We start from the raw sequence: 26,041 nt of genomic DNA, 5'->3' as shown, positions 1-26,041 counted from the left end.
AACAGAATACCCCACACAGGTAATTTATAATGAACAAAAAATTATTGACTCACAGTTCTGGCAACTGGGAAGTCCAATATCAAGTTACTGTCATTGAGCAAAGACATTCTTGCTGCATTATACATGGCAGAAGGCATCACATAGCAGAAGAGCAAAGAGAGAGAGAACAAGAAGAAGTAAACCCATTCCCATGATAAATAACCCATTCGTTAGTTCACTCCTGAAGGTGGACCCTCAAGACCTAAACCTCTTCCACCTCTTCATACCATTATAGTAGTATTTAAATTTCAACATGAGTTTTAGAGAGGACAAACATTCAAATATAGCATGCTAAGTGCTTAATAAGCTTTTAAAATTCATTTTGAATTTTTCCTTTCTTGCTATTATACTGCTTTGCTTTTCCCTCTTATTTACATCCCTTTATAAAATTCTGCCTCTTCACATTTTTTATTTATGTTTTTTCTTAATTTTAACAATTTTCCTTAACATTCATCTTTTTCAATTTTTTAATGTATTTTAATGTTATCTTCTTGTGACAAATAGAAAACAAAAGCATATAAAGTCTTAATAATACATGTCCCCCCCCCCAAATATACCCATTTATTCTTGGTATGAGTGACCCTATAATAGTCTGTCAAGCAATTTATAACAGAGTATAAACTAATTTCAAAGTTGAATCTTCAGCCACAATATTCCTATGTTGAATAATCAAATTATTCAGAAGCACAGATCAAAGAAGCAGAAGACAACACCTCTCCCAAAGTAACAACAGAAGGACCTACTAAAATAACGTTTCCTCACATTCCAAGACATTATATCTTTCTACAGAAAATATACCATCTAAAACATGTTTCTTCTTAGCCTTTATTCATGCACACTCAGAGAAACTCACAAAACAGATGAAAAGAGATTTTGTTATACTGAGGAATTAAAAGCAATCTATCACTCAGAAAATCAAGTAAAATGCAATGGAACAAATATACCAAAATTAGATTGTGATGAAGATCACAAAATCCTGTGAAAAAATGCCAAAAAACAATGGAATGTAAGCATTTAAATGGTAAATTTTCTAGTCTATGAATTATATCTCAAAACTGTTAGAAAGCATATATATAAGGGAAAGATATTTTGGCACACTATGCAGTCTTCAGAGGCAATGCATTGAAGTATATAAAACACCCATAGGTCTTGAAAACAGGTGTAAAGTTCAAAGTGAACAAAATAACGTAGAGATACAGCTTTAAAACACAGTATTAAATTGTCCAATAAAGGAAAATAAGAAGAAATGTTACATGAACCAATGAAAATAGTTTTACCCCATACTCAAAACTTCATATTTGGAAATAATAAATGAAACAAATAGTTGTCACCTTATATAGTAATTGGTTATTTGAGATATATCTGAACAGAATTTAACAAGACAAAGGAAATCTAAATTTTGACTTTGGAAAGACAAAATGTAACTTCATAATTTATTTTAAAATATTAACTTATCTTAATCCTTTCAATAAAGCCCCTTACAATAAGTCCTGTAAGAAATCTCTTTTTATAATTTCTCTTATATAGTCCTATTTTAAATAACTATTAACACATATGATGGATTTCTATCCTAATGCATCTAAATTTTAAAAGAAAAAAAGTTGTGAATACCATCACAGAAACTGCCTCAAATGAGTAAAACAAATGCAACTGAGTGTTACCAGCAGCATTCAAAGAAATGATGGTTACCCAATGGTTCTTAATATTGACCATTTTCATGCTCACAAGCTTAGCAGTAATGTTCTGGAAAAAGGTAATGATCATGAATTAAAGAAGAGAGGTGAAGGGAAAATTCTTTAACTACAATAGTAGGTGACACTGGATCAAACATGAAGATAGTACCCAAGAAAAATCTGGGGAAATAGCTTTCCAAATTAAAAAAAAAAAAAAAGGCAAGTACAGGTTTAAAATGATTAAAGAAAGAAAGACAAAATGATGAATGAGAAGAAAGATTAGATGTAGACGAAGAGAGAGAGGTGAGGCATTCATCAAGAGTCTTGTGAAGCACACTAAGGCAAATGAATTTTAAAAGGATTGCAGTAGAAAAGTAAAGTTTTTCTGTTTTAAGTTGAGGATCAACATGCTCTAATTTGTATCTCTAATAACTCTAACTGTACATAGAAGAAAGACTACATGAAGAGTGGCAAGGTGTAAACTAGTTGGCCTATTAAGATAGCTAAGATGAGATGTTAAGGCTTAAACTGTGATTAGAACAATGGAGATGGTTAGACATGGTAAAATTCAGATTGTATTTTAGAAGTAAAATAAAATTTCTTCATGGCTTAAACTAAGAGTATAAAGAGAAGAAAAGAATTAAAAATGCCTAAGTTTCCAGCCTAAGAAACTGAATGAATGATTGATGCCATTTGCTGCATGGGAAAGCTTAGGGAAGCAATTTCAAAAAGTGTTTATAATTCCTTTCTTTTTAAGTTTAATACTACTATTTTATTTCTTTTGCATTCATCTGTCAAATTTTCCAACTCATTTACAATCTGTCTTGTATTTCTTTCCTATCCCCATGTGCCCAGCACAGCGCTGATATATATAATACCTGTTAAATTTCATTAAATTGAAGTGTCCTTATAAAAAAACACATGAATCAACATTTTCAATCCTTATGTTTGAAAAATCAAATACAGATGTTTTAATCAAAGACACTGCATGTTTAACGTTAACAAATAAATGCTATAGAGAAGCCTACTAGATGTATGTTTACAATTTTAAAATGCATACATTGTTAAATGTTTGGTGGCATAAACGAAATTATGAAGAAGTTTTCAAATGGACTTATACAGAAGGATTTTTATTTGTCTTAAATTATTTTTCTTATAAGTAAATTAAACATAAAAGAATTACACTTGACATCCTATTTTAAATAACTGTTAACAGTATATGATAGATTTTGAGAAACGAGAAACCCCAGTTATTGTCACAACCAACATAATAAAGAAAAATCACATAAATGCAAATTTAGCTTATGTGTTCTCTTAAATTATACCATGGAAAGCTGAATTCTAGCAGCTGGTGTTCATGTGGGTAATTGGTTGTGGCATATGAACCCCAGGAAAACTTTTTCATTATTTTACTACTATTATCTTGGCAGAAGCCAGAGAAAATATTTCTTTATTTTGTACATTTTCTATATCCCCTATATCCCTTTTACTTATTTTAACCTTTAACTACTAATTCACTATCAATTTCAAAAGTCTAGGAAATAATGCTATTTTAAAAATTGTACAGTCTTCCTCTAAAATATGCTAAACAACATATAACATGGAACAATATTTTTAGACAGGTATTAAATCCATTGATATATGTCTTATTTTTTAAATGTTTTTTTATCATTAAATTATAAAAACTAGTAATCTAATAACTTCAACTTATTAGGACTTACTGGAAGATACCATGTGTAATGAAAGTAACTATAAGGGAAGACCTTTTTACAATGAAAGTATCAATAAAGTTGTCCCCTTTTTGAGAGGATACAGTTCTTTACATGTTCCCAACAGTGCCAAACCCAAACCACAATTAGCAAAATTTAGATTCCCAATTATATAGTACAAGCACTTTCACAATGTTGACTTGTATCAAAATGTCACATTACCTTATTGATATGTATAAGTTTTACTTTTATGTGCCAGTTAGAATAAATTTAATTTTCAAAAAATCTAAAAAACAGATATGAGGTTTATTTACTTTCCTTAGTTTACAAATTTCTCCCCCAGGAAAGTATGAGGTCTTGGTCTACTAATCATCTATTCATTTAAAATCCAGACGTTTACCTACCTTGTTCCCTCAATTAAATGAAGTATAAGAACAGAATAACTACTTATTTCATGTTCCAATACCCAACAAATTGCTTTCTTAAAAAAAAAAAAAAAAAAGTCCACTGATGAAAATAAAGACAAGGGTAAAAAAGATAATACAGAACTAGTTCTATATATTTTTCTATCAGAATTCATTCAAAGACATGACAGTATCTTTAAATCTTTTAATCAAAATAATTAAGGAATGGGTAAGTACCATAGCCAAAACTAACAAAATTACATTATAATTTACCAAGCAATTATTATTTCATTGTCTCCCAACAACTTGAGTGCCATTATATAGTATAGATGTATGTATAAAACCAACCTAATATAATGAAGATATAACCAAGAATTTAAAAAGGAGTAAATCTTCCCAAAATAATTTAATCCTTACAAAAAAAATTGTATGACACAGTAACAAAACACGTATATTATAAAACAATATGACCTGAATTTAAAATATGGGCCTTCAACATGTACTTAGTGTGTGCACTTTGTTTATGTATTTAAACCACATTGAAGAAGAAGCAAAATAAAAAATAAACACAAAAATATCAGTAATTATTAAAGGGTAAAATTACAGATAAATTTTAACCTTTTCTTTATGCTTTTCTATATTTTTCAAATCAGAAACATATAGCAAAATACAATACATATTTTGTTTAAATAAACCTAACATTTACAAACCTAAATTTGAAGTTAAAAGTTAACAATTTCATCTTAGTCTATCTTGTAACAATATAAACAAGTTATATCAGAAAATTATTTCTACAGATTAAATTCATTTTTCTCTGAAAATGTCAAAATCCTTCATCTATTTTGTTCCAACTCTCCTCTTAGTATGATAATAATAAATGGACATAAATTAATGGTTCTATTTAGATAAACTGAACATGAAGCTTATTTGGTTTTCATTCACTTCCATAATATATCCTGATCATTTGCAAATTCACTTTCCTTAGACAAAGTAAAAATCTACATGTAAAGACTTTGACTTCATTAAATTTTTTAAATACAAACCTTTTATAACTGCCTAACAAAAGATAAAAGACCAAGTCAAATTTTGCATTTTCCCAGAATCTTTTTTAAACTGCAACTTACTGATCCATTCACAAAAATTACAAATTTAAAAATAAAAAAAGACAAATATACCCCCACTCAAAAAAAAAAAAAAGGTTTTCAAATAAGAAAGAACTAGAGATTCAATGGTTTATTCTAGACTAGAAATACTGCCAAAGTGGTATAGCCTTTACTCTAGAATATAATTTGATAGTTTCTTTAAAAACAAAACACATAACCACCTTCTAATCCAACAATTGGCCTGCTAGCATTTTTCCAGGCAAAAGTTCATACCCACACAAAAACTTGTGCATGAATGTTTACAGTAGCTTTATTCATAATAACCCAAAACTGGATATAAGTCAAATGTCCTCCAATGAATATATCCATAGCAAGCAATACTGCTCAGCAATAAAAAGGAATGAACAAGTGATACATACAAGTTGAATGAATACCCAGAGAATTATGCTGAGTGAAATTAGCTAATTCCAAATGGTTATACACTATATGACTCCATTTATATAACTTTAAGATAACAAAATTACAGACAGATTAGTGGCTGTCAAGGGGTTAAGAAGACAGAAGAGGAATGCATGTATGGCTATAAAAAGGGCAGCATAAGGGATTCTTGGGGTGAAAGAAACATTCTTTATCTTGTCTGTATCAGTTAAACACCAGGGCTTTGATATTATAGGTATTTCAAAATGTCACTACTAGAGGAAGCTGGGTAAAGAGGATATGAGTTCCCTGTATTATTTTTACAACTACATACGAACCTACAATTATTTCAAAATACAAGGTTTCTTTTTTTTTTTAAATATCGCTATTTGCGGATGACATGATAATATATTTAACAGACCCAAAAGGGTCTACAAAGAAACTGCTAGAGTTAATAAATGAATTCAGCAAAGTGGCAGGATATTAAATCAACACGCATAAATCAAAGGCATTCCTGTATATCAGCAACAAAACTTATGAAATGGAAATGAGGAAAACCACTCCATTCACAATATCCTCAAAGAAAATAAGATACTTGGGAATCAACCTAACAAAAGAGGTGAAAGATTTATATAATGAAAACTACAGAACCCTAAAGAGAGAGATAGAAGAAGATCTTAGAAGATAGAAAAATGTACCCTGTTCATGGACAGGCAGAACTAACATCATCAAAATGGCGATATTACCCAAAGTTCTCTACAGGTTTAATGCGATGCCAATCAAAATTCCAACAGCATTTCTTGTAGAAATAGAGAAAGCAATCATGAAATTCATATGGAAAAACAAAAGACCCAGAATAGCAAAAGCAATTCTAAGCAGGAAGTGTGAATCTGGAGGTATAGCGATACCAGAGTTCAAACTGTACTACAAAGCAATAGTAACAAAAACAGCGTGGTACTGGTACCAAAATAGGCAGGTGGACCAATGGTACAGAATAGAGGACACAGAAACCAATCCACAAAATTACAACTTTCTTATATTTGATAAAGGGGCCAAAAACATGCAATGGAGGAAGGATAGCATCTTCAACAAATGGTGCTGGGAAAATTGGAAATCCATATGCAACAAAATGAAACTGATTCCCTTTCTCTCGCCATGCACAAAAGTTAACTCAAAATGGATCAAGGAGCTAGATATCAAATCAGAGACACTGCGTCTGATAGAAGAAAAAGTTGGCTACGATCTACATACTGTGGGGTCGGGCTCCAAATTCCTTAATAGGACGCCCATAGCCCAAGAGTTAATAACAAGAATAAACAAATGGGACTTACTTAAACTAAAAAGTTTTTTCTCAGCAAGAGAAACAATAAGAGAGGTAAATAGAGAGCCTACATCCTGGGAACAAATTTTTACCCCTCACACTTCAGATAGAGCCCTAAAATCCAGAATATACAGGGAACTCAAAAAATTAAACAATAAGAAAACAAATAACCCAATCAATAAATGGGCCAAGGACCTGAACAGACACTTCTCAGAGGAGGACATACAAACAATCAACAAGTACTTGAAAAAATGTTCACCATCTCTAGCAGTCAGAGAAATGCAAATCAAAACCACCCTAAGATACCATCTCACTCCAGTAAGATTGGCAGCCATTATGAAGTCAAATAACAACAAGTGCTGGAGAGGATGTGGGAAAAAAGGTACACTTGTTCATTGCTGGTGGGACTGCAAATTGGTGCGGCCAATTTGGAAAGCAGTATGGAGATTCCTGGGAAAGCTGGGAATGGATCCACCATTTGACCCAGCTATTGCCCTTCTCGGACTATTCCCTGAGGATCTTAAAAGAGCGTACTACAGGGATACTGCCACATCAATGATCATAGCGGCACAATTCACAATAGCTAGACTGTGGAACCAACCTAGATGCCCTTCAATAGATGAATGGATAAAAAAAATGTGGCATCTATACACAATGGAGTATTACACAGCACTAAAAAATGACAAAATCATAGAATTTGCAGGGAAATGGATGGCATTAGAGCAGATTATGCTAAGCGAAGCTAGCCAATCCTTAAAAAACAAATGCCAAATGTCTTCTTTGATATAAAGAGAGCAACTATGAACAGAACAGGGAGGAAGAGCATGAGGAAAAGATTAACATTAAACAAAGACGAGAGGGGGAGAGAAAGGGAGAGAGAAGGGAAAGCATATGGAAATGGTAGGAGACCCTCAATGTTACACAAAATTACATATAAGAGGTTGTGAGGGGAAAGGGCGGGGGAAACAAGGGAGAGAATTGAACAACAGCAGATGAGGTAAAGAGCGAAGATGGGAGGGGAGGGGAGGGGGGATAGTAGGGGATAGGAAAAGTAGCAGAATACAATAGTCACTAATATGCCATTATGTAAAAATGTGAGTGTGTAACCGATGTGATTCTGCAATTTGCATTTGGGGTAAAAATGGGAGTTCATAACCCAATTGAGTCAAATGTATGAAAGATGATATATCATGAGCTTTGTAATGTTTTGAACAACCAATTAAAAAAAAATAAGTACTATAAAAGCCCTCTATCCAACACAAATGATCAAAGTCAAAGACCTCTTCTCCTGGAATTTGTAAATTATACCAGACAATATACATAAGTTTTAGAAGTTTATTTTAAAATTACAGTGCATAAATATACACATTATTTGGGGTATTAAAGGATACAATATGTGCTATTACAGAAAGCATGTGAGTGGCTAAAAAAAAAACCTCAAATTCATCCTAATACCCAGGCATATAAAGGCATATTGCATTTTAAAGCTTTTTTTTAAGTATAAGAAAGAAAAGCCAGGTGTTGGGGTGCCTCCTATAAACCCAGCTTCTTGGGAGACTGAGGTAGGAGGATCACAAGTTCAAGGCCAGCCTTCATAACTTAGTGAAGCCTTGTCTCAAAATAATAAAATAAAATAAAAAGGGCTGGGGCTGGGGTTGTGGTTCAGGTATAGAGCACTCGCCTAGCACATGCGAGGCCCTGGGTTCGATCCTCAGCACCACATAAAAATAATAAATAAAAATAAAGGTACTATGTCCAACTATAACTAAAAAATAAATAAATAAATAAATAAAAAGGGCTGAAGTACTGGGGAAAGAACTCAGTGATACAGCTTCCCTGGGTTCAACCTCTAGTATCATAAAAAAAAAAAAAAATCTATAAAAATTCAAGGTTAGAAGACAGACAATAAGGGCTGGGGCTATGGCTCAATGGTAGAGTGCTTGACTAGCATGCATGAGGCACAGGATTCAATCCCAGCACCATATAAACAAACTAAATAAACAAAATAAAGGTGTTGTGTCCATCTACAACTAAAAATTAAAAATAAAAAAAGAAGACGGACAATAAAATAATAACAATAACAACAAAAAAAGTCAAATGTTAAAAATACTTTAGGGGAAAAATATTAATCATGTGTTATGGGTAAAGAGTATGTGTGACATGGAAGATGACTATTATTTTATGTGGGATAGAAAAGGAAAACTACAAAACAGTGGCATTTCAGCAGAGTCTCATTGAAATGATAAAGCAAGACATGCTATCTGAGGCTAAGAGTTCAAATATTGAGAACAAAAACCAAGTTCTTCAAGAAGCATGCTTGTCATGCTCTCTGAATACCAGAGTGGGCAGTGGTGTTAAAGTAGAAAATGAGGAAGCAGAAAGTAAGAGAGAAGGCCAGAGTCATAGACTCCTAATTTTTACAGGCTCCTTCCAAGTCTTGAGAAAAGCACTAAATAATCTGTTCAAATATCCACATACTGACAACATTTGCAAAACCAAGATATTTTAACCACAAATGATTAACAACACTATCACATTACTTTCTGATTTCTCTATCAGATTTCTTCTTGAAGTGAATAGTCACAGGCATTTTGGAATCCAGTTTATTAGTATTTCAAGTGAATAATTTAGTTTATCAATATATATTTATTAATTTGCTTTCCACCTGCTTCTAGGTTTAGAAAATTGATTTCTGGTAGTACATGAAGAGTGATTTCTAGCAATAATCCACCATTCACTGTGCCAATTTACCCTGTCATGACATTAAAGTGAAAGATCAGAGGATACACTAACATACAGACATGCCAACCCCTGGAAATATGTAGATAATGACAAAGAAATAGATTTGAAATGCCCAGAACCAGAAAATAGATTGCCAAAAGCTTTTTCAATCATCAAACATGTAAAGTAGTAACATCTTATCAAGGCCTACTTAAAATGGAAGCTTCTTCCTATTAAGAAAATGAAATAAATATTATTATTATTAATATTATTATTAATATACCAATACTTTATGGGGTTTTTACTAATTGAAATTGAACTACAGGCAATTTTTTAGAATTCCCATGTTTTAGAACTACTACCTAAAACAGAATTGAAGTCTGTGTATTAAGTCACATGGTTTATCTATTTCAAATATGAATAATTTAGAAAACATATTTCATAAATAATGCAAGAGGAAAGACTGGATTATATTTTTTCCTCTCTACAGAAAATGATATCATAAAATCATCTTATAAAGAAACAAGCAGGTTACAACCAATAAATAATGGAAAAAAGTATTATAGAGATAGACGATTATTTTATAAAATATTTCTGGACTTGTTATGTCTGATATGTATCACCTTTATAAAATTAAAGCTACATAATTCAAATTAAATGTTTAACAGATAGGATAAACAAGGCCCTTGGTTCAATTCCTAACATGTACACACAACTTAGTTAACTTGAAGACAGGCCTGAAGAGACAGCCAGAATTAAGCAGAGATGAGAAAGTGGGAAAACGTTAACAGCAATAATAAAATCATGAAAAGGAAAATGCAGTTTGACATACATCTACAAGGAATTCCTGTTAAAATAACTCAATATAGAACTCAGGAAGAGGCAAGATCAAAGAGAGAATGGATATGAATTTAATTCCAGATCTATTAGTCCTCAGATTGAAGAAGCAAACTAGGTCCTGATCAAACTAAATGAAAATTCTACATCCTAATGAATACAACTTGCGAAGATAAATTCTTCAAAAAGAAATCACAAAAACAATTGAGAGAAAAGACAAAATACCTATAAAGTAAAACCAGACAGAGAACAGATTTCAAAAAGCATCTATGGAGAACAAAAATAAAGCATTATTATATTTAAATTACTAGAATTGTAAAGCCAGAAAGATTATTATTAAATCAACAAAATATTAATCAAATCTCTACAACAAGCCAGACTATGATTAGGTACTTGTAGTATAATGGGAGATAAAATAGAAAAAGTTCCTGACTTCATATAATTTACATTCTTGTTAGATTTCTTTCATGAAGAATAAGACAAAAAAAGAAACACTTTGCTCTCCTGGTGTCTAGAAATGCCCATCTCACTTCAATTAAGAGCTTAGAATACTTAGTTTTCTACAGTATATATTTTAAAATAACTTACTTATAATGTACTCTTTACTTTCCTAATCTATGGTACATGAAACCTCTGAAACTGTATAGAAATTTAAGTGTTTGTCTGTACATGAGCAGTTCTCTCTGAAGAATGTCCATCCTGTCATCAAAGTCTTAAAGAGATCTATGACTCAAAAAGATTAGAACCACTTTTCTCTGACCCAGCTCCTCTGAGGTGCTACAGTACCAGTCATCTTTTAGTCCTTTTTATCCATTATTATTTCTACTATAACTTCTCCATCAATGAAATGACTATCTCATGGGCCAGCATCTAGCATAGTAACTACTAACACATGGGTACTGAACAAAAATTATTTACCACTGAAATGAATTGCTAAATATATCTCTGAAATATACTCCCTTATTATAGAATTTTAAAAACTATCTATCCTTAGGTAAATAAATTATCCCTGCTTAATTGAATTTTTTAATGTTGCCTATCAATTCTATTAAGCAACTTTAAAAGATATTAATGTGAATATGTTCTTAAAATATGAACTTAATGGTAGAATTGAACAATTATATATATATATATATATATATACACATACATATACATACATATATTATATATATATATGTATGTATATCAGAATATCAGACTAGATAATATTAAATAAAGAATATCAGACTAGATCATATTAACTTCATTTCTGTCAACTTAGAAATTTAGAAGCCTAACCAATTATATTATTAAACGTACTCACTCAGTCTTTGGAGATAGTACCATGGTGTTTTAATGTTTAAATAGGTATATCAAAAATTCATCCTTAAAACATTTTTCCTATAAGAAATGGCAGCAGAGGCGGAATATGAAATTCAACATACAGGGAGAGAACTAGATATACAGTAATGTGAAAATGTAAGCTTAGAGAAAAAAAGTCATGAAGGGCACAGGACAATGAATCACTTTCCTACTAAAATAAGAGAAAGTCAGTCATATAGGATAAAAACAAAGCAGATAGTACCAAGGTTCTTTTAAACATTTAAGTTTGTCCTTTAAAATAGAGATGGAAAAATATTCTCAAATTGAATCAGTTTTCCTTTTTTAAGAAAATGTAATTTTTAAAAAATTAAAAAGCATATGGAAAAGTCAGTTAAAAAAAAGAGAGTATTACTTACCAAGTTGGCCATATAAATTGTGAGCAGCCCTCTCCTGAAAATAATTTTAAAAAGAGAGTAAGATTAAACTTCAATTTGATTCAATGGTCATTTTATCATTTTTTTTAATAAATCTATCAAAATAATTTTCAGGAGTTGAAAAACATACTGGTATCTTAGAAAAATGGGTGCATGGTGCCAAACTAAGTTTTTACTGTCTTAATAGTTGGATCTAAATAGTTCTAAATCATTCTACTTAAAGGTTAGAATATGTTTGTTAAAAGAATTTCTTTTTTTTTTCCATACAGGATTTCAATACATTGTCGAGATTGTACAGCCTGATCTCCAACTCCTGGGTTCAAGCATTCCCCCTTTTTTGACCTGCCAAACAATGGGACTGCAGGTGTAGGCCAGGCCACCGCACCCAGCTTATGCTACAGAATTCTAAACAAATTCATTCTGCCAAAAAGTCAAACCCATAAAAATTCTGAATAAATGAAAATTTATCCTCCAAAACTTCAGAATTCTATTTGTTTTATACATGATTATTTATAACATTCAATGTCATTATACATTACATGAAATCACCTTGGTTTTAATTTCATTGTGAAGTGAAAAATCAGGAATTTAGGAAGGTTTATCAAGCTAAAGCTTCCTAAGAATAAATGAAAGCTATAAACACTCCCTTTACATAAAAGCTGTATATTCATAAAGCTTATTTAATGAAAATTCAGACAGAAATTCAAGCTCTATTTTCTGCTTTTAAACAGTTTATTTAATTTATACAGTGTATAAGGAATGAATGAAATACATCTTATTCACTAGAACGTCTTTAACATACTTTAAGAGTTCAAATAATAAACTCCAAAAATTTCAAAAACTCATTTGGGTTTGAATGTTGAACACTTTCAGTACTCAAAGAATAAAATACTTTAAGCTAGGAGCGGTGGCGTATGCCTCTAATTCCAGTGGCTAGGGAGGCTGAGGCAGGAGGATCTCAAGTTCAAAGCCAGCCTCAGCAACTTAGCAAGGCCCCCCAGCTGTTTAGAGAGACCCTGTCTCTTAACAAAATACAAAAAAAGGGATGGGGATATGGCTCAGTGGTTACATGCCCCTGGATTCAATACCTGGTATTAAAAAACTTTATATATGAAACCAATACCAATATCAAATTGTTCTCATTTAAATATTCCAGGTCTGCATATTGATATTGTCAATGAAATCTTCTTGTTATCAAATACATATATAATATTGATTGTTCATTATGTAAAATGGCTTACTAGATTTTTAATATTCCCAAAGACACATGGAGGCAATGTGATTTAACTGGACAGTGATAAAGTGAGGTTAGGAAATCAGGGGCTCTAGTTAAATTTATTTCTCTGGCACTCTGTCATCTTGAGTTAAAATAAAGGAACAGGACTTCACTGACATTTCTTAAACATGATTTTAAAAATAATTTACATGTAATCATCAAAATATAAAATATAATATTAAACTTACTTCAGTTGAAAAGTAAGAATGTACAGGTATCACTGTGCCAAACATGCTAGGGAATCTCCCTCCTCCATTGGTCTTAGTGTACCTTAGAAAAACACCAGAATCCTATTGCCACTCCAAATAAGGACTTAAAATTTTATCAGTGGTAAGATGATTTCTCAGGTCACTTTTGTGTCTTGTTTTCTATATGTGGATTAAAATTTTCTTGCTAATTCTGTTCAACTTTGCCAGTTCTTACCAAATTATAAAGCAAAAATATTCCAATATTACTTATTTTTAATAAATTATAAAGAAAAATTAATATCCATAAGTTAAACACATACACAGAAAAAAGTAAAATACTTCACAAGAGATACCTATTTTTATCAAAAGCCAATTATGAATGAAGAAATAAATATTCTTTAGTTATAAATTCCCAAATAAAAATGTTTCTGTTCTTTCAGTGTCATTAACTGATAATATATTTCATTATGAAGAAATACTAAGAATGTATATGATGCTATTTTTAAAAGCAACTGTTCTACTAACTTTTTTTTTATTTTTTATTGTTGGTTGTTCAAAACATTACATAGTTCTTGATATATCATATTTCACACTTTGATTCAAGTGGGTTATGAACTCCCATTTTTACCCCATATACAGATTGCAGAATCACATCAGTTACACATCCATTGATTTACATATTGCCATACTAGTGTCTGTTGTATTCTGCTGCCTAACTTTATTCTATAATACTGAATAGTAATGCAGCTACAGTTTCATCACTAAATTCCATCAACCTGTGTATAAAACTTTATCTTTAACCACAGGACAAAGATTGTAGTGCGTACCTTTCTATTTCCACAAACCAGCAATAGTAGCTGGCAATGCTAATTGTAGAATTACTAAACATATAACCATCAAAGTATTTCTAGGAAGTCAAGTCTTATAAAACATACAGACAAATATTTTAGACACATACCTGCACAGACTAAAAAGAGGCAAGACCAACTAATGATACTAATTCATTAGCAAGCAGAAATGATTATCCTTACTCTATTGAATCAAAGAAGTTAAGTGGTTTCCTTAAAAATGAATTAATAGCAAACACACAATGGAATTAGGAGTCAATTCATCTGCCTTCAGTTTCAGATTCTATCCCATGAATTGCTTCTCCAGTAGAAAATTTTTATAGTATCAACTTACTTCTTATGTCTGAAACTCACTGACTTATTTAAAATGCTTTCTTCATAGGTTTCTGTGCTTTGAGGATGAATAAAGACTTGACATGCTCTTACCATTGTAAAAAAGCAGAGGATGTATTTTTATTACCTCGTGGCCTATTCTGATCTCAAGTTTCAATTTATCCTTCTCTAAATCACCCCCTTCCCAACCTTGTTCCAACCTGGCAGTTAATACTGCAAGAATGACAGGTCAGTCTCTCTGAAAAGCATGATAGTTTGGATTATAGAGTTACATCCTTTTTGATAGAATTTCCTTGGTACAATGTCTTCATCCCTTATGCTGCCAATGTCAACTTTGTAGTTTTACAATATCAAACAGATTTATTTAATCATTTCTCTAATTATGTTAGGTATCACATGAACCTGAGAAACTGATCACCTAAATCTGAAGGAAACAGTGATGGGAAAGGAAAAGGTACCACTTAGAAAAGAGGGGACTAGGATCAAGAAGGACAATAAACTACTTGTTAAACTTCACAGGAGATTTGGATGTACATATACTCCCACTCTACTGAAAATCACTAGGTTGATGAATATGACCAAATAAATACTATTTCTTTAAACCATGGATAAGTCTGTGCGTGCTCTCTCACTAGCTCGCTCGCCCGCTCTCTCTCTCTCTCTGTCTCTCGGAGGAAAGGAATGAACACCTTAAATTTTCATACAAAACTTTAGTTGAGTATTCATGTTCATATATAGAGGTATTATCTTTAAAAAAACTAGTCAGACTATAAGCATTCCTATAGGAAACATTAAATTTTGTATAACATTTTAATAGTTGAAAATATCCTTATATACTGCTTAAATTCGAAGCATTATCTTCTCACATCATTATCATTTCTAAATTTATGACAATGCTTTTGAAACTTCAATGCAAAAAAAAACTTCAGTGCATATATTCTTTAGCTAACCTCAAAATTTTGAATGACATGTAACACATTTCAAAACTGAGGTCACTGGAGAGTATACTAGGAACAACATAACCCCTAAATTCTAAAAATTTGTATATCCTATATATACATATAAAGTATAATATAGAAATACTTAATATTCTCTAAATTAGGAGAAATTAGAGATTAAAACAAAGACAAAGTGAAAGGTCATAAAAATTGTAATTATATAAAGAAATACTATTTAATCATCACAAAGATCCTTAAAGATAATAGATTTTCATCTGTCAAAATGTTTTAGAAGATTATAAAAATACTTCTTTAAGGAAAAGAAATAAACAAAACAAACTTCCACTCTGAAGCAATAGTACACAATCATATATAGTACATAACACAGAGTTGGCTTTTTAGAAGTCCTCAAGGTCTTGCCACTTAAACTTGAAGATAACCAAGAATTTATACACTAAATTCATGATTCTTTTATTCACACATTATATGCACTTTAATCATTTGGTCATATATGTTTAGGAGCTTCAAACCTACTATCGTGCAATTTAATAACTCAACCACTAAGTATGCTTGAAAGAAATATGCTATTTTTGATATTTTAATACATGTCCAAGTTTCAGCATACAGCAGTTTTTAAATCATCTAAACTAATACTAAATATCAAAGCAAATTCCATAGTAATTCTACAAAACGAAATCCATCAGAACAACTTCTTTCTAAACCACAAACAAAGCACTTCCTAAAAAAAGAAAGTGAGGACTAGTCTTAACAGCCCTCCTAGGGATAAACTCCATGTTACCAATGCTTCCTGCTGAGTTACTATGATCACAGTTCTTTGTTGCATAAATTTTTTAAGCAACCCTGGAAACAACTTCAAAGCTTTCTCAGAACCCCACAATGATATGATTAAGATTTAAGTAAGCCTCCCTCTTACTAGGTGTCAGGAAGTAGCTGGCAAAGCATGTTTAGCTCTGTGAAAAGAGGGAAAGAAGGAGAGAAGGAGGAACTAATGGACGGATGAAGGGATGGAAGGATGGAGGGATGAAGGGATAAATAGATTAGAGAAAGAAAAAAGGTATGGAGGAAAGAGTTAATCCAATATAGATGAAGACACATATATGGACATAGATAGATCTTCATCTGTGCATCTATATTTATATCCAAATAGGTGAACAGGTAGGTAGGCAGATAGATATCTATAGTGTATATACTTTCCTTATTAAATACTTTTTGGAAAAGTGATATACAACTGAATACAAAATGTATATAATAATGGAGTAAGACTTTCTTCATTAAGTAAAGCTTTAAAGGTTTAAAAAACTAGGACTTTCACTATTTACAATTTGGGAAGGGGGGTGGAGACTCCTAATCTTCCACAATGTATTTCTTCCACTCTGGTGACTGTTACCAAAAGACTGACTCAACTGCACACATTTCAATTAGCACCTTAAATAGCTGTTTCCCAACTTTAAACCTCAGGCCTCTTCTTATTCTGGGCCTTACTACTCCAATATATCCCACAGCTACAACAACCACCTTTTAGAAGGAAACTTCCAAATTTTTTTAATTACCATCTTTCCCTAAATCTAGACACATTTCCAGCAACTTACTAGCCATGTCCATCAGCATATCATTGATTTTCTCTGTGAATTATAGATATAATTGTAAATTCCTTTTTCTTATAATAAAAACAATGCTAATGTGTTGCATTTTAAGATACACAAAACTTCAACCTTTGAAAATTATGAACTACTAGGGAACCTTGGCATTTAATGAAATCTCACTATAAATCTGGTAAGTATATTTTTTAGAGCACATTAGGCCACTACATTAACTCTTACAAGACATACTATAAGAGAGCATATAAAGATATAAACCAAAATAGTTAGTTTTTCTGTTTTAAAGTTTAACTAAAAAAGAAACAAAACTGCTTTGTAAAATTATCACTAGCTTTTGAACAAACAACACTAAAAAGCTTAAAAAAAAAAGGCTAAAACTTACAATTTTCAACCAGACCCAACCAGGAGTTGTGGAAGACATGCATACTCATACATAGCTTTCAAGGTAAAGAACTACAGAGATACTTCCCAGTATTGTTAACGTCATTAAACAACAGAACTAAAGGAACACACATCACAGAGTACAATTATATAACAATAAAATCAAGGAGAAAATCAACTTTTCTTCAGCAAGCATGTGATAGCAGTTATAAAGAAGTTAAAGTCAGACTTAATTTTTTTAATGTCTTTTAAACAATAAAAACTATTTCAACGAATATTTAGACTAGCTCATGACATATAATACCAGAAATGTTCTATAAACAAACAGTGTCTAACAAATCGAACAATAATAAGTCAGCAAAACCTCACTTATGGGAAAATAAAAGGAAAAAGCTTTCTAAAAATTCACTTAACAAAAATGAACATGAAATAGGAAATAAACCAGCAACTCAAATCTATGTTATCCTCTTCCAGGAAACTACTCTTTATGCCCTAAGAGAAGTTATTGCTTTAGATATTAATTATACACTTTTACATTGGTGTTGCTGCACTTGAAATAATGATAATACTCACTGAAACAGGACAAACAATACTTAAATCCTATGGTAAGCAGTTGCTAGGATTGACCCAGAGAGATTTCTACATTTTGTGGAGTGGTAAAATATTAACACTAAGAAGTTGTGAATTTAAACATGTATATTGTAATCCACACAGAAAGTAATAAAAAAAGAAAATAACAAGATAATTAAAGTGGAATTATTTTCAAAAATTCAAATGAAGCAAAGGAAGGAGGAACAGAAAATGAAAAATAGAAAACAAATAATAAAATGCAGATCTATCCTAGCACTATCAATAAATAAAATGTTAATGAACCAAATACTCAATTAAAGGGCAAAACTAGGGCCACAGTTGTGGTTCAGTGCTAGAACACTTACCTAGCATGTGTGAGTCACTGGGTTTGATCTTCAGCACCACATAAATAAATAAACAATGAAGTTATGATGTCCATCTACACCTAAAAATGTTTTATAAATGGCAAAAACTAGCACAATCGATAACAAAAAAATCAGAAGACCCAATTACACACTATTTGCAAAAATATGTACTTTTACTATAAAGACACAGATGCTTGAAATTAATTAGAAAGAAAAATGTAGATTATTCAAATAGTAAGCATGAGAAGGGTAGAGTATATTAACATCAAATAAAAATAGACTTTAGAACAAATAATATTATCCAAGCTAGAGAAGAACATTTCATATGGAATAAAAGAATCAACTGATCAAGAAGAAATGGTAATCATAAGCAAAAAAAAAAAAAAAAAGGAAACACAGAAACTGACAGATTCAAAGAGAAATAAATAATTCTGAATTACAGTTGAAGATTTTACAACTTTCTCTCAGCAAACGATAAGCCTAGACCAAAGAAATTAGCGAAAAATATAGATCAGTAGTTCTCAGCAAAGACTGATTCATCCTATGGGGATATCTAGCAATGGTTAAAGATATTTTTAGTTGTCTCAATTTCGAAAGAATGAAGAGTTATGTACGACATAAAGCATTAGACAGCCTTCCGATAAAAAATGATCTGTATGTACTAAAAGGTGTCAATAGTGCCAAGGTTGGGAAACCCAGCTATAGATAACATAATCAACAAATCTGGCCTAAAAAGAAAAATGGCATGTCCATATCAACTGATGCAGAAAAGACAATTAACAAAGTACTATACCTATTCATGATAAACATTCTCAGCAAATTAGAAATAAGTGTGAACTTTCTAAACCTGATAAGGCACACCTAAAAAAGTATCGTACAACTAACATTACGCTTATTAGTGAAAGACGGGGGCCGGGCAAGTGGTACATACCTGTGATCCCAGTGGGCCTGAAATCCTAGCAGCTCAAGAGGCTAAGACAGGAGGATTGTGAGTAAAAGATGGAGGGCCTTCCCCAATATCAAAAGCAAGACAAAAATGTAGCAATACAATAAAGATAAAGAAATAAAGGACATATAGACTGGAAAAATAAAAATAAAAACTTTTCCATTCACAGGTAAGATAACTGCCTATATAGAAAAATCTCAATAAATGTACCAAAATCTCCCAACTAATAAGTGAGATCAGAGCTGGGGATGTAGCTCAGTGGTAGCACATTTGCATAACATATGTTAGGCCCTGGGTTCAATTCCCAGTACTAAAGAAAAACAGAAACAAAAACATAAGCTGAAAAAGGTTGCAAGAATCAGGATAGACACATGAAAACTGTGGTGTCTATATATAGTAGCAACAAACATGTGGAAAATGAAATTTAAAACATAATACTCCCCTACCACACATCATATGTAAAAATTCACTCAAATGGATGAAAGAACTACATCTAAAAGCTAAAACTATAAAACTTTTAAAAGAAAACAGGGATAAATCTTTTTATATTTGTAGTGGTTTCTTAAACATGACACCAAAAACAAAACAGACAAAAGAATAAAAAATAAACTGACTTTGCAAAAATTAAAACACTTTGAAGAACATTATCATGAAATTGAGAAGACAAACACACTTACCATGAAAAAACATTTGCAAATTATATATCCAGAAGGGACTATATCTAGAATATCTAAAGAACACTTACAAAAGCTGGGAATACAGCTCAGTAGTAGAGTGCATGCCTAGTATGCCCAAAGCCCTGAGTTTCATCCCCAATATACAAAAGAAAAACAAAAAATAATCTTAATAATTAAAAGAAAACTCAATTTACAAATGAGCACAAGATATGAACAGACACTTCTCCAAAGAAAACATGCAGATAGCCAAAAGGTGCAAGAAAATATGCTCAATACCTTTGGTCACCTGGAAATGCAAATGAAAGCCATAATGAGAGAACACTTCACACTCACTTCGATAACTATAATTGGAAAACATATCCTACAAGTGCTGGCCAGGAAGTGGAGAAATTGGACACTTTATACACTGCTAGAAGAAATAAAAAATCTGTAATCACTTTAGTAAACACTTCGGCAGTTTCTCAAAAGGTTGAAGAGAATTACCATATAAGCCAGTAATTCCACAATTCAGTACATCACAGAGAAATGAAAATACTATATCCACAAAAAATAGGTATATAAAAATATTCATAATAGCATTATTCATAACCAAGAAGTAGGAACAATCCAAATTTCCATCACTTACTAAACATATAAGTAAAATGTGGAATAGTCATATAATGGATTATTAGTTGGAATAAAAAGCAATGAAATAATGATTTATATAACATCTTTGACTCTTAAAGTCATTATCCTAAGGAAGAGAAGCCAGTTGCCAATGATCACATACTATGATTCCTTTTATATGAAAAAACTAGAATAGACAAACATATAAACACATAAAATTGATTAGTGATAGCCTAATGCTAGGTGGGAGTGAGAAATAAATGATGCTTAGGAGGTGATAGCTAAACAAGTTTCTTTTTAGGGTGAAGAAAATTTCTAAAATTGTACTGATGGTTGAGCAATTTTGTAACTCTGTTAAAACAAATGAATTGTGTATATTTTTAAAAAAGAATGAATGAAATATGTATATATGACTCAGTTAAGTTACTACAAAAATAATAATAATACCATTTGCAATTGTTCCCCAAAATGCTAACAAACATACAGAAGATATGTTCTACACATTATAAAGACAGATGAAAGAAATTAAGGATTTAAATAAATTATGAAGTTGTAACATGTTCGTGGATAAAACAGCCAAAAATAAATAAATAAATAAACAACACAGATGTCCCTAAAAGGGTAAATGTTTAAACAAATTCCAGTACACTCACATAATGGAATATTACTTAGCAATAAAAAGAAATAACTAATGATACAGTTAACACCTTAGATGGACACATGAAAATCCATGGTGTCTATATGTAGTAGCAAAAAATGTGGAAAATGAAATTTTTTCCCTACCACACATCCTATGTAAAAATTAACTCAAATGGATGAAAGAACTACATCTAAAAGCTAAAACTACAAACTTTTAAAAGAATACAGGGGTGAATCTTTGTATTTGTAGTGGTTTCTTAAAAATTACACCACAACATAATCAACAAAAGAATAAAAAAATAGATAAATATTTAAACAAATTTCAGTACACATGCATGATGCTTAGTTTAATAAAAAGTTCTATGTAAACAAGGTTATACTTTCCATACTTCATTTATATAACTTTCTAATTTCCTGAAAATAACATAAATATAGAAGTTGAAAGCAGGAATTGGAGGAAAGTGTTGAAATTCCAAAGGGTCAGAACAAGAAACATATTTTGTGATGATGAAACAGGTTTATCTACAGTCGTAATGGTAAAACAAATCATACATGAAGAGAAACTGCATAGAATTATACACATATACAAATGATATGAATGCATGTAAAAGTGGTGAATAATTAATAAAGACTATAGTACAGGATAGTAATGTCAACCTCATTTTATATTATACTATGGCTATGTAAGATGTGATCATTAAAAAGAATATGGGTAAAGAGTTCAAGTTCTATTATATTACTTGTGCAACTCTGTATAAATGAATAGTCATTTCAAGATTAAAAGTTAAAAACAGACCACATAATGACATAGTAAAGATAACATATAATAATGTAACAGAACTAAAACCAAACATATTAGTTGTATCAGTGAATTATATCCATGGTATTAGTAAATATACCCGGGCTTAGCTAAATATTTAAATAAAAAGATCTTCAGATTGCCCCACCAAATAAAACCCAACTTCATGATGTATGTGAAAGAAACAAAACAAATTCTTTCATAAACATAAAGGCATCCTAAGCAAATGCTAGCAAAAAGAAAGCAAGCGTTGTGATCTTGATAAAAAAAAATCATAAATTTTTGCTAAAAGGCATTAAATCAAAAACCTTTTTTTTTTTTTTTTTTTTTTTTACTGCTACAGATTCTATCACCAAATGAAGTATTGTGGTTTAGATATGAGGAGTCTCCCAAAAGCCCAAGTGTAAGACAATGCAAGAATGTTCAGAAGTAAAATGATTAGATTATGAGAGCTATGACCTAGCTCTGATTAATTAATTAATTTACTCATACAGATTAATCTGATGATAAGTGTAGATAGGTAGGTTGTGGCTAGAAAAAAGTAGGTCACTGAGGGCATGCCCTTGAGGTTTATGTTTTGTCCCTGGTGAGCCAGAGCACTCTCTCTACTTCCTGGTTGCCATGTCCTGAGCTGCTTTTCTCTGCCATACCATTCTGCCATAATGTGCTGTCTCACCCCTGGCCCAGAGGTATGGAGTTAGTTGACCATGGACTGAACCTCTGAAAACATAAGCCAAAATAATTTTTTCCTCCTCTACGTTGATCTTGTCAGATATTTTGCTCACAGCAACAAACTAGCATGAAGATATGACCAAAATAACATAATAGTATAGATCTTATGACAATTTTTTCAACTTTTGAACCCTAATAATAGACAATGCACTATTTTTCAAGCATTCATAAAACAGTCACAAAAACTGGGCATAAAGTAAGCAACAAAGAAAACTTTATTATAAAGTTCCATAAAGAGAAAATATCATAAATAATATTCTCAGGTAAGAAGGCATTAAAACTAGAAATTGATAACAAATTCACTATTACAAAATGATTCTTATATCAAAGGAGAAACACAAACTAAAATTGTCAAATTTCCAGAAAATGATGATAATGAATATTGTACATATAAGAATCTATGGGACACAATTAAAGCATGCATCAGAAGAAAATTCAGAGCCTTAAATACTAATAGTAATATAACTTAAAAACTGAAAACAAATTCCTAGAAGAAAACATAAGGTCAACACTCCAGCATATACACACAGGCAACAACTTTCTCAGTATGAACCTTAAAGCTCAGGAAATAATGCCAAGAATTAATATATGAGACAGCATCAAATTAAAAAGATCTGCAATTGGAAATAACTGGAAATATGAAAAGACAACCTACAGAATGGAAGAAAATCTTTGTTAGCTACTCTTCTAACAGAGGATTAATATCTAGAATAAAGAAAGAGTTCAAAAAACTTTATGCCAAAAAAAATCAAATAACCCAATTAATAAATGGACAAATGAATTAAAAGACAGTTCACAAAAGAAATACAAATGGCCAATAAATATACGAAAAAAATGTTCAACATCATTAGTAATTAGGGAAATGCAAATCAAAACTACACTGAGATTTCATTTCATACCAGTCAGAATGGCAGTCATCAAGGATATAAATAATAATAAATGCTGAAGAGGATGTCAAGAAAAAGGAACATGTTTACACTGTTGGTGTAAATTAGTAAAATTACTATGGAAACCAGTATGGATGTTCCTCAAAGACTACACATGTAACCACCATTGACCCAACTATACCACACTTTGGTATTTATCATCAAGATTTAAAGTAATCACAATACAGTGATATATTCATACCTAGTGTTGAGAGCACAATTCACAATAGCCAAACTATAGAATCAGCCTAGGTGTCCATCAACAGATGGATGGATGAAGAAAACGTGGTATATATATACAGACACACACACACACACACACACACACACACACACACATATATATATATATACGCAATGGAATTTTATTCAGCAATTTAAAAAAAATGAAATTATGTCATTTGTAGGAAAATGGATTGAACTAGAGACCATTATATTAAGCAAAATATACCAAATTCAGAAGGTCAAGAGTCGAATGTTTTCTCTCATGCATGAAAACTAGAGAGAAATTGGAAAGCTAGAGAGGAAACAGGAAAAAAAAGGTGAGGGTGGATTTCAAGGAAATCAAAGGGACCAAGAAGTGGGAAATGCGGAGGGAGGGGGGATGCAGGGGAGTGACACTGGCCAAACTATACTCTCATATTATGTACATGTACGAATATGTAACAACAAATTTCACCATTATGTACAACTGTAATACACAAATTTTAAAATGTGGAAAAAAATGAAACAAAAAACAAATAGCATTATACTAAAAAAGTTATAAAAAAGCAAAGTAGCAAAAATAAAGTAAAAGGAAAATACAATATAAACAAGAATTGAATTAGAACACCAAAAGAGAGCTGGGGGTAGCTCAGTGGTAGAGCACTTGACTAGCACGCATGAGGACCTGGATTTAATCCCCAGTTCAGGGGTTCAAACAAAAAAAACCTAGAATTTAATAAACAAAATAATTCACTGGGAAAGAATATCAACAAATTACTAACTTAATAAAAATAAGAATGGCAGAATTATATAAAATAAATTGAAAAAAAACATAGAAAAGAGATAATTCAGTCAAGTCATAACAGACTTTATTCAACTTCACGTAAATAAATATCAAAATCTTTTAAAATGAAAAATTTCTGAAAATTTAATATTTTTTAAAAAATAGATAATTTTGGCTCTTGGAGAAAGTTGCTAAAGCCCTTTATTGTGTGAGGTGAAAGTTTAAACAGAACAATTTCCATAGAGGAAACTTATAACTTTTTCTAGGAACTACCACCTAAAAGAATCACCATGCCCACGAGATTTAACAGAGGAACATTCAAAGGCCAGAAAACTCATTGCTACTTAAACTACTCCAGAACAAAGAAAGAGAAAGAAGATGATATATTTTATGAAGTAAATATAATACCCAAGTATGATAAACAATATGCACACACACATAACTAGTAGCTGATCTCACAAATACTGATGTATTTATTCCTGCAAATCCATGAATCTAATTCACCACAAATAATCAATGTATTGGAAATATGTGGTAATCACCACCTTCATCACATATTCAACTTAGAACCATGGAGTTATGAATGAACCTTTTGATAACCTCAGCATCATCTACAAAGTATACTCTTATCAAGAATGTTTAATTTGAATCTAATCAAGGTTTTAGACCAAGTTTCAAGTTTACAGAAAATTCACTAAATAAATGAACCAATTATTCCATGAAAATACAACTCAGATGAAACTAAAAATGTATTATATACAACGAGTCAACTGCCTGATCACTTCAATAAATCAATTCTATGAAGAAAAATTAAGTAGAAAAAGTAGTTGAAAATATAACAATATACATAAATTTTGACTACAATTTGATTCAAAGAAGAGTGATAAAAGCCATTTTACGACAATATGAACTGGTTGGCATTAAGCAATATTATTAATTTTCTTATGTGTGATAATGTTATAATTATGCAAAATATCCTTGTTTTAGGACACACATGCCAAAGTATTTAGGATTAAAGCAGGGTGATTCCTACAACATGCTTCTACATGTTGCACACACACCAAAAAAAAAAAAAAACCTACATACATAAACCTATATTCACATACAAATGAAGTGAAAATGGTCAAATGTTAACTGTTGACTCTAGTTAATGGTTACAAAGAGTTTCTGTTGAAAAGTAAGCACATAACTACAAAAGTGATCATTTAAGTACTAAAAGTAAGTAAATCATAGCACACTTCATTTAA

General features: G+C 31.2%; 1 protein-coding gene across 7 annotated transcripts in view; it reads right to left on the bottom strand.

Annotated features, from left to right (window-relative positions):
* Tmem135 (transmembrane protein 135) overlaps nucleotides 1–26,041 on the bottom strand; it is a 258,724-nt gene that overhangs the window by 199,136 nt on the left and 33,547 nt on the right. For 5 of the 7 annotated variants that reach the window (XM_071616587.1, XM_071616588.1, XM_071616590.1 and 2 more), the window contains one exon: nucleotides 11,946–11,979. The exons of 1 other annotated variant lie outside the window; for it this stretch is intronic. In XM_071616587.1, coding sequence (XP_071472688.1) covers nucleotides 11,946–11,979 — 34 coding nt within the window. Of the gene's footprint in view, nucleotides 1–53; nucleotides 113–11,945; nucleotides 11,980–26,041 lie in introns of all 7 variants that reach the window. One more of the 7 variants, XM_071616591.1, reaches the window with a different exon arrangement.

Source organism: Marmota flaviventris, chromosome 9 (genome assembly GCF_047511675.1).
Source record: "Marmota flaviventris isolate mMarFla1 chromosome 9, mMarFla1.hap1, whole genome shotgun sequence".
In the NCBI taxonomy this organism is placed as follows: Eukaryota; Metazoa; Chordata; class Mammalia; order Rodentia; family Sciuridae; genus Marmota; species Marmota flaviventris.
The sequence above is the reverse complement of the archived record's forward strand: the minus strand, read 5'-3'. Positions and strand labels throughout refer to the sequence as shown.